Source organism: Onychostruthus taczanowskii, unplaced genomic scaffold (genome assembly GCF_017590055.1).
Source record: "Onychostruthus taczanowskii isolate IOZ18803 unplaced genomic scaffold, ASM1759005v1 scaffold1, whole genome shotgun sequence".
NCBI lineage: Eukaryota > Metazoa > Chordata > Aves > Passeriformes > Passeridae > Onychostruthus > Onychostruthus taczanowskii.
Genome location: NW_024496525.1, coordinates 17,740,677 through 17,751,805, shown reverse-complemented (window position 1 = coordinate 17,751,805; position 11,129 = coordinate 17,740,677). Strand labels below are relative to the sequence as shown.

General features: G+C 39.4%; 1 protein-coding gene across 2 annotated transcripts in view; it reads right to left on the bottom strand.

Annotated features, from left to right (window-relative positions):
* Positions 1 to 3,801: 3,801 nt before the first annotated feature.
* LIN52 (lin-52 DREAM MuvB core complex component) overlaps positions 3,802 to 11,129 on the bottom strand; it is a 40,332-nt gene continuing 33,004 nt past the window's right edge. For both annotated transcript variants that reach the window (XR_005952032.1, XM_041395909.1), the window contains one exon: positions 3,802 to 6,770. Coding sequence is in view for 1 of the 2 variants with exons in the window: in XM_041395909.1 (XP_041251843.1) it covers positions 6,715 to 6,770 (56 nt within the window). In the remaining variant the exon portion in view is untranslated. The remainder of the gene's footprint in view (positions 6,771 to 11,129) is intronic.

Here is an 11,129-nt window from a genome sequence, read left to right as displayed (position 1 = left end):
CAGTCGCTGGGGCCCAGCTACGTGGCACGGGGCCAGTAGCTGGGCATCAGCCACACGGTGCTGGGGACATGGGCCTTCTCCATCCTTTCTCCATCTCCATTGTCCACCTGCACGGTGGAAACCTGAACTCAGCTCTCCAGACTGTCTTGTCCTCTGTCATCTCCAGCGGTACACAGGTACTCATGCTTCCACGCAGAAATGCACAATCAAACCCAAACGTCTGGCTGCAAAGATTTGCCTCAAGTCTCTGCTGAGGCTTGCTGCGAGCTGCCCTTAGAGAAATGCTGCACCTGGCATAGGCTCTTCTCCAGTGAGGCCTTGCCATGGGTCTGCTCCAGAGTTCAGGCTGGGAAGGAGCATGTGTGTGAACAAGGTCCTATCAGTTCTTATGTAAAGGATCATGTGCTGGGTCTCACGGGACAGGTTTCTAAAGATTCTCACAAAATTATTAAAAGCATGAGTTGTGAGGTGGGTAGGAGATCCCAGCTCAAGCTCTCTTATCAAAACAAGGCAAAGAAAGACACATAGTCCCTCTAATTTTCAACCTGACACCTTCTTCAGAAACCATCATCAACCAAATATTTTTCAGCAAGACATTTTCCCTAATTTTTGATTACAAGCTCATATTGAGCAAAATATCAGAGCTGATCCTGTAAGGATAGTCATAGCCTGCAGATCCATTTGCCTCCTGTGCAGCTGATTACAAACTGATTTGTTCTGCAAATCAGGGCTCACCCTGATTCCTCCCACAACGGGCCTCAACAGAAGTAATCTGTCCCATTTTCACGTGTGCTATCTGGCTTCAGGGTGCAAAGCAGGGGGAAAACCTAAGACAGGGTGACAAGCTGATCCATGCAGAGTACAAGAGAAAGACAGGTGCCATTGCTTTCTCTGAAAGGCAATTTGGGATAATGAATACATACACACACACACACACACACATATACAAAACCAGGCAGTCTGAGCACCTGTGCCCATTTGGGTTGCTCTGCTGGTCTCATCCTGCATTCTCGTGTAGCTAGTGAGCTCTCTTCCTGCTTTTTCGTACATAGCCTCCTGCACCTTGGGCTATCAAGTAGGTGGAAGACGGCAAATGGCAAATTTCTGCTTCTTCAAATTTAGCTTAAAATTTTGTGATCATGAAGAAAACAGCCTGCTATTTTTGAGAGGGAAATCCTCCCTCACATGTAAGTGCAAAATTTAATTACCCTATATTATTATGCCTACTCATCAGCTATGGGCCACAGAGCCAGCCTTTCAAGTGATACAGAACCAAGTCAAGTACTTTGTCCTCACAGAGATCTGGTCAATAAATAAGGTGCAAGGTCATTCTTATTACCCATTTTTTCTACTAGCAATTAAGTAAGGGCTTTCAAGCTCAGCCCTCTTCCTCTTTTCTGTTCCTTACTGAGGTGTCTATAACAGAGACAGGCAGGGAGCATTCTGGCTTCAGTGGTCACTGATCTGTATTATAGGAATCAGCAGGCAGGGCAGAGGTCAACCACACAAACCCAACAAGAAAACGCCTATTCTGTACACTCATCAGCTGCCTGGAGTCAGTCATCCTCCTCAAAGGATGACTGACCTCCTCAAACGTTGGAAAAGGTCAAGTCTAAAAACCAGAACTTTCAGTGGATGATGAAGTCAAGATGCAAAGGGATCCCGCCATGCTGAAAATGTAGCAAAATCTAAAGAAAACTTGCATTGTTGCACATATTCTATGTAGAATGTGGATTGCATTCTATAACAACTGGATCAATCTGGATCTCTGGCTACTTAACCTTATTACTATTTTTATGTGGACTTTATGATTGGCCACAACGATTAGAGTTCAGAATATTGCATTTCACATCCTCCTGAAAGAAACTCAAAGCAAAGCAAAGATTGGCTTGCAGAAATAATGTGTTTCTAGAATAGGTTTGATTCCAAGAAGCACAGCATTAGTAAAACCAAAAGGATCCAGTCTTTTTCATTTCCTTATCCTTGATTTTCTTTCTGTCTCTTTTTAGACTTTTTTTTTTCTTTTCTTGCCTTCTAAAAATACCACAGTGCATCTCTTATCAGGGCAATGTATATTTGGCATCACACATGCAATACCTTTTGGATGTATCTCGCAGCCTGGCTGATGTATGTGCTGGGATGTACATGCAGGAGTGGGTGTGGGTTTTGGTAATTCTGTGGTGGGAAGGTTTTGCTCTAACAGAAATGTGTTTACAACATTTGCATTTGTTCTTCGAATCATTTTGATCCAGCTCAGAGTTGTTGCTCCATGAGAAGTTTCTGTCCAACTATAATTTTCCTGGGCTGAAGATACAGAGACAACCTACTAGAAAGTTGTCTTTCAATGAATTATAACCTTCTACTAAAGATTATTTAATGACTTCTTCAAAAGTGTCAGTACAGACTGGCATATGAAGATGGGGATACAACACTAAGAAGTGAGGATTATTTTCTTGCCCTACCAAGTTTGTAGGCCATGTTCACATAGCTCACTCAAAGAAGTGACATATTTTCCTCCTACAAGTACTCTTGTTGAGATTCTTACTCATGAGAAACTCAAATGTGAGGATGCTTGAAGTGTTTGTGAATGAATTGTGCTGGTTCTAGGGGAGCATATGCATTGCTGTACACTTTCTGCAACAGTAATTTGCAAGCTGTCTTTTTATTGTACATATCTAAAAATTTATATTAATTTAGAAGTACTACAGAATCATTTATGAGAAGTTACTGAACTTTTGGGAGGGCAGGATTTCAGACCATGTGACAAAGATGAAATTTACCTTTTCCACATACTGCATAGGCCAGGTGTCAACTCATCAGCACGGAATGGTTGGCATCACTGTCATTGTGATTTGGAAAAATCGTTGTTTGCCCAGCACTAGTTACTGCAGGTGACGTGGATGAGATCAGCTGTAAATCTGGCTGATGATCCTGTTCTTAGAGATACTCAAAACAGGATTTAGGCCCAGAATGCTGTGAAAGAAAACAGCAGAGTAACAAAGTATGAGCTGCAATTAGGATGTACACACTGCACAGTATGCTTGCACTACGACTATTCTGCAATTTTGATTATGCCAGCTCAGGCTGTAGTAGAAGACAAACCACTGAACATTGTGAACACAAGGAAGGTGAACATAACCACAGAACAAAAACCACAGTAGAACCTGAAAAATCATGAGTAGTACACAGACAGCAAGGAAGAAAAAATCCAAACAACTGTTCCTGACAACAAAATAAATAAAAGTTTCAAAATGGAATTATCAGGTAAGCAGATTTAAAACAACTTTCCCTCCAGCTTTTTTTAAATTTTTAATCTTTCTTTGTATAACTTAATTATGGAACTCCCTATCCTGGGACATTTTTCAGGTCAGAAGTACGGAAAAATTATGACTAAGACAAATTTATGGAGGGTAAGGTCTACTGTGGACCAGATTTAACTAAAACAGATTGCTGGATGCTGTGTAAGTTACCCTAATGCAAAATCACCGTGTAAGCCTTTTGTTTATATCCCTCCCTATCCTTCTACAACTGTTTATAAGCAAAGAGAAGATTACAGATAAGACTGGCTTGTGATTTGACTTGTAACAGCACCTTGCATTTTTACATAACATAAAAATCAGTAAAACCAGAATAAGGTTCAAATGTTACCTCCAAGATGGATTAGTCAGTTTTCACTAAGTCATACCTAGGTATCTTTTTGAGGGAAACATTAATCGAAGTTGAGAACTGTGAGTTATAGGACCATTAAAAATTGTTGATTTTGTAATGGCAAAACACTGAGTTAAATGGAATATCACGTTATTCAATTGCCAGTGCACACAGACTTTTATTTTCATAATGATTAACATAACAAACAAGAATTTCTTCTCAGCTGGATGAGATAGCAAAGCATTTGATAGTCCAACACCAAAGTGAATAGCCTTTCTAACTGAATGTATGTAAGACTGGCATTTAAAAGGAACCAAATAAATATTGAGTTTACTTCCAGGAAACTCACAGTAACATCTAATATACCAATACATGAAAACACTTTATAAAACAATGCATCAGCTTGATTAATATTACCAAATCTTGATTTTCTTACACTCTTCATTCCCATTAGTAACAAAAAGTCATTCAGATTTTCTTGTACAGATAGATAACTGCATGGATGTCAGGAAGAATAGCACTGAAGGAAAAAATTGGGTTCAAAAGGGTACAAAAACCCTTAGTAGCATTTGTATATTGACAAATATTTATTTACTGATGGGAATGGAACATCCACAGGCCAAACCCTGAGATGGTGTCATGCAGATAAGTGAAGAAGAGCCTGAGGAATAGTATTGCCTAAGTGGCCAAGCAAAAGCCACTATTGGGTTGCTATCAGACGGCTATTTTGGAAACCCAGACAAACCTCTGAGGTTTGCATTTGCATATTATTAAACCAAAAAGCAATAACAGACAGAAAAAATTTCTCTGGCTAACACACAAAAATACATATACATATTGTCAATAAAAAATAACATCATTGACTTATCTCTACAGATGATAAGTACAAAGTCAAAAAAAATCACAATTCTAAAGCATATGTTAATGGCTGCCCTATACAAGATGATTACTGTGTATAACAAAAGGAGATTTTTCTTTTTTCTTTTTTTTTAACATATGTATGTTACTAAAAACCACCTAGAGTTTGAAATTTCTTACGGCACATATCAGAAAATACACATATACTTCCAGGAGAGGCTTTCATATATTTTCCTATATCCTCCTTTCAGATGTCAATTCCTTAATGTATTGGACAAAGAAACCTCTATAAAATACTGGTGATACAGATCAAGTATCCCATTACATCATATATGTGTACATATATTACATATATAGTATGCAAACTTGAATTTGCATTCCAAATCTATAATTCAAGCCTAAAGCTACATCAACATCAGTTTGCACCATCGGGTTTTTTTCTATTCCTGAACTACCACTTTCAGCTTCTCTTCTCATTCATCTCTCTTAATTCTCATGTTCTCAAGGGATGGAGTTCCTGTTAAGCTCAGCCCTGCATAAACTCTGAAGGACAGAAATAACTCTGTTAAGTCTTAAATCAGGCTCCTGATATTTCTAAATTTGTGCAGGGTCTTTCCAGGATGTAGGATTTAACTACTTAAACTTAGTTAATCAGAGCTGTCCAAAACAAGACTAGTTTTGAGTGGCAATAACCAAAAACCACAGACTGCAAACCAAAGGGTCACCAGCAATTCAGTAAAACTCAGAAGTCTATTTGATCAAAAAAATCTCCCCCTCTTTATTGCACACACACCCAAAAAGAGTCCCCTCTCTCTGCAAAGCCAGAAAAATGCAGTGCTGTAAGGACAGCCTGTTACATGTACTATTTCCAAATAATTTCTCCTCTCATCTGTGACTACAGCCTGAGAAATGACACGTTTTGAAAAGCCCGCATGGTAAATATAACATTATATTATGTTATGTTTCAACATTGTATTGTATCCTAAAAAAGAACATATTTACTAATGCTTAAAATGTTTTTCTCTAGGAAAAGGAAAGAGGATGGAATAAAAAAAAGATTTTCTTAAATAAAACCAAAAGTCTGAACATGCTCTATACCTCTTCCAAAGGGTGAATATGTAGAATTGCATGAACAGAAGAAAAAGGCATTAAATGGTAATCACAGTATTCTGAAAGCAAGCAGCTCACAGAAATTTTTATCTTTAAAATTCTGGGTTTGTAGGAGAAGAAAATTTTGAGGTGCTGGTTTATAAGCAATTAAAAAATACCACAAAACATTATTTTCAGAAACATTGAGATCCTGTATAGGCAGACCATCTTCACCATGTGGCTAACAGTTCTGATGCCACTTCTTGGAGTGATAACTGAAAACATTACCATCTTTCAACTTTAGAACTCGTTCAAGTTTCTAGCCCTACAAGAAGCAAAGAATTGCAGAGGACTGACAAAGCTGTTTCTTTGTGTACTGGCCAAAGCTTCAGTGAGGATATTTTCCTGGAGACACAGTAACACTTCTTACTCCCTGTGGTCTGTTTCAATTTCACTTAGAGAACCACTCAGCAGCGAAATGAAGCTCCTGGCACACGAAAGGTCTGGAGCTCTTCCTCGGGGTACCACATGTGCTTCTCTGAAGGCAGTGGGCAGCTGGAATCTGATGCAGAGACTGCACTTGGCTTCTACACTAAAAGCATGTGCTCCTGCTGAATGCTGGTGCTCCTGGTCTATCCACACCCCAAACTATGCTCAAATCCTTCAGCACAGACGTTGCACACAGGAAATCAATGCATCTGAGACAGAAGACACACCAAAGGTCAAGGCCTCATGATGGACACTGGCCAGTGTCAGATCTGCTGTGTACCTCAAACAGGCTGCCCCTGAGAGCAGCTGAGTAAGGACACTGGCTGTTCACTTTGAGCTGCTGATGGAAACAAGTAACTGTGTCACAGCATGTCAGGGCCAAGTCCTCCTGCTGGACATCCTACGGTCAGATGAAGTCCGAATTCCAGTGCAACCAACTGCAGTCCCTGTGACCTCTGCATATTGTACATTTCTCCCATGAAGAGATGAGCTGTGGAAGCAAAAAGAGATGCTTGCTTCTGAAGGTCTACAGCAAGAGCTTTGTTCTTCTTAGACTTTCTGGGCTTCATCTGGATCTGCAGTACATAAAACTACTTAGTTGGGGTATTTTCATCCAAATGTTAGATGCAGTTACTTCTTGGGTTTCTCTAGGATGTTCAGGAATTTCCCTCGAGTCATTTCTCTAGCTGCAATCACAAGGGAGGAAAAAGAAATCAGTATTTTTTTAAAAAGCCAAGAAACTCAAACAGTTGTATAATCAGTATAATTGTATAACATATTCTAACCATAGGATACAAAATTAATTTGGATTTGTGCTTGTATCAAAACTAAGAATTATTTTATTTATCTATTTAAGAGGAAAATAAATAAAACTGCATTTCAGCTTGAATTCCTGACATGCTACAAATGCAGGCAGGGTCTGGAATCTTCTAAACTCAGCAATAATTCCCACAGGCTGTCTCATTACATACAATCTATGCTTTCTATTCCTACTGCATTATGCTCTTGCAGCACCTCCTTTTCCCTATACTATCCATCTCTGAATGGTGAAATCCAAATCTCCATCACTCTATCTCAGCACAATTGTTCCTGTATGTTATAATCTGTCAGAGATTATGGAACTCTCTCTTTCTCTGTTTCAGGATTATTGGTCCCTGGATGATGTGATCTTCAACAGAAATTAGGCAGCATTTTCTCTCTCTCAGCAGTGTCAGTCCCTGGATGCTGGAATATAATGAGGTTTATATTCCTTCAATGTAGTTCATCTGTGGATAAGGTAATAAAGTAAAGTTTATAGAGCTTTGGTCTTCTCTTTCTCTCTGCGTTGTCAGTCCTTCGATGTTTAATACAGCAAGGCAAGGCTTATATGTCTCTCTCTCACTCTCAGTACCATCAATCTCTGGTAGCTGTATTACAGCAGGGTTTACACAGCCACTTTTCTGCATGAGACATTTCTGACTTGAGAACCCACAAGCTCACAAGCTGGCAGAGCAGCCCTCATACTATTCTTTCTTGCAATAACAATACAATGCATCAAAGACAACACCATTAGCAACTGAGGCCTGGGGAAAGACAATCTTCCCACTGGTGCCCCTCCATTTCTTTTCAATAAAGGTGTAAGCTTTGTGCTGGACTGGCAGGTATCAAAACATGGAGGGTTTTATGCACAGGAATGCTGAAAGCATGCATGTTTCCCACACCTAGTCTCAAAGACAGTCTAGAAGGAGAAAGGAATTAATTTTTTGTTTTATCCATTCAACTTCTGACTTCTCTACTGAGACAAACATTAGAAATTAATATTAGTATAAAAACTGGAGGTGGGTTTGTTGATGTTGGGTTTTCTTTTGACATTATTGATTATCTGTCAGAACAGAACTAAAATGTAATAAAAATGTTCAGCTTACAATACTCAGTGTGCACTCAGATACAGACATTTTGTTATTATTTACACAAAAGTTAGAATTTGTGTTTTAAAGCCTCTTCTTTAAATTACTACATTCTAATTTGTTTACATAACATTGTATTGTCATCAGCAAAATCCCTGTAAAACAATCAATTGTATTTAAAAGCATATAACCTGTCTGTTACATAATGATACTTGTAGGCTGCAAAGTCCACTGTCCTGAGTGGAACATGCTTCAGACTGGCTGTAGGTTCAAGCAGATCATTGCACTATTTTCTTGCCTCATGCCTCCAGCTGTGAGTTATATCACCTGGGATCCTGCTTCTGATGCACAGCATGAGCTACCAAAAAAGTACTCATTTGTATCTCTACCTCCCAACCCCAAGATAACCTGTATGTTTTAGGTGCTGCTGAAGTGACACAGGGATAGAAGGTGCTGCAGAAGAACAGAGAGTATTTTGTCAGGAACGAAGTTGTTATGCCCAAAGAACATGACTAAATAAAACAGAAAGATTTTTAAAATTTCAGTTTGGAATAGATTCTTAGTACTTAGTTCTTTGACACCTCCCTGCCTTGTTCCAACAGTAGTGCATGGTTTTAAAACACTCTTAACGAGAAAAGCACCTAAGCTGAACTGCAGTTGATAAAGTGGAAAGTTTTCCAGAGTGCAAGTCCCATGCAGGAGATATACGAATGCATGACAATTCTGTTCCCCCAAAGAGGGCTGCACCCTATAAATCAGGCAGAGAGCACAGGCTCCTTCTGCACACTGAGTGAAATTACTGTGGGTTGGAGGCTGCTCCAGAGCACGTGCCTGCCTGTTCGCTTGTCATCGGAGATGTTAACATTTCTGATTAATTCACAGACCGCTCATTTTATTCTTCATTCCTTTATCCTTGCTATCCTGTTCTGCTGCAGCTTAAAGATTCTTACCGACCTGCTACAATAATCACCACCCGCTTCCCCCCCCAACCTGGTGAAATTGTTTAGTGATGCCAACCGCGCTTTTAATTTGCAAGACATCAGACACAGAGGTAATTTATACCAACATCTGTTCATTTCTGACTTCTGAAACAAACTCGCACATGCTGCTACAAAATCCCATTAGGAGCAGGAGACAGCCTTCTGCTATTCTGTATTCCTCGTCTCCTCACAGACTCAGGCTTGCAGCAGGGCTTTATTTTTAAAGATATGATGCCAAACTGAGAAAAAAAAAAAGGACCTTTTATCTTTGTATATGTATGAAAATAGCCAGGATGTAACATCCTCATTTGACAGAAAAACCACAGCCAAACTAAGGGCAAGTTTCCACAAGCATTAACAATCTTGTCTTCCCTGCTTCAGCTGCTTCTCTTATTTGCCCAAGAACCACAGTTCAATGTATTCCTGGTAAACACAGGCCAAATTTTTACAACATGGTACTGCCTTCAAACATCTTGGCTATTCCTTCACCTTTGTTTCTTTTTAATCTGTTCTGGAATGTGATTTGATGGATTCTGCACAGTAAATGGCTCTAATATTAAACTGATTTCTCTGCTCAGTATTGCTTCTGAGAAATGAATTCTTAATAATAGGAATATAATTTCCATTGGGGTCTTATGGAGTTTGCTGGAGTGAGGGAAGAGCTTGTGAATGAAGAAACCATCACCCACATTCCAAATACGATTGCAGGCTAAGAGAGATGGTAAAACCAGCTTTAAGCAACTACCCAAGGGACCAGCAGAAGCATTTGAATAGTAGATAGAGGTGGATTTTTTAATTAAAAGGTTGGACAAAACTACAGTGAAAACCTCAGGGATTTTTTCTTTACAATGGTAGTTTAAACCATGGACTTCAAGGGAAGAGAGGGTTTGAGAACAGATTTCATTGTACCAGCAGACACACACTACAGAGGCTGCGCAGCACAAAACAGAAACATGAATCTGCATGACAAGTCACGATTTACAACCTTGCCTATGCTGTGCATCTACTACAATAGAAAAATCAACAATGGATGCCATTGCAATAGCTTGGATACAAATTAACCCCACCTACCCGGGAGAAGGAAGACACTGAACTCCACAGAAAAAAACAGTTTAGGTTGATAACAGCACTGGTTGCTCTGGAAGTAGTGCTTGAATAAACTCCTTCAGATAAATGTATTGAAAAATGCTATCAGGCTATTGTAATTAACAGAGAATGCTGTACTGTAGGAATTAAGTTTGCTGCCTGGCAAAGATCTGCCAAGCAGATCTCAAGGACAGGTACTGGATAGGAAAGGCTGGGGCTGAAAGGAGGAAGAGACATTCCTACTTGATACAGGAGCAAAATAAGGTTTAATATAATCTCCTCTTTAGAACTTCAATCCCTCAATCCCACATTTAGCCTTGTTGCCTTGGGCTCCGTTTTTACTACAATTGTCCCCAAGCTGCCTCTCCGCAGTAAATTTTATAGTTGCTGGTTGAAAAGATTCAGTGGTACAGATTGATTTCCTACAAGTGAGGAGATGAGGGATTACCAAAAGCAGTCCTGGTTAACAAGATTGGGTGCAGAATCTCCTGCTAGAGCAGCCCACTCTGCCAGTGCTTTGCATCCTTTCACTATGACATATGGGTTTCATTACACAAAGATTTTCCTGATTTTAACTCGGAGGCGATTACATTGGAAACTCAGAGCTATCTTTACATCTGTAGCAATTTAAAGGTTAAGTAACTTTTAATCAAATGACAAAGACTCATAATGTTTTTTCCTCGATTGAAAATGAAAACTGCTGTTCCGGATATTCCTTCCACTGACAATTTAATTAGAAAAAAACCACTGCACTGGAGATTGGGGTCCAGCCTGATTGCTCCCCATAAAAAGCCTTCTCACAGATACAACAGCACAGGACATACTGTGTCATAAGGTCTGGATAGCCAGGAAATAATGGAAGGATTTACTGCTTTAAAATCAGCAAGGAAAACAGTGACTTATATAAGCAACTTTCATCCAGAAGAATCCTAAGTAACACACATACTTGCACACTTCTTAAACACAATATACACTTAAATATATCCACAACACACTTGGGGATAAAGTCTATGCAGAAGAAATATACAAGACAAACTGTAGTTATCACACATTCAAAATGAACATTATACCTTCACTGCTTACCACTTCTGGG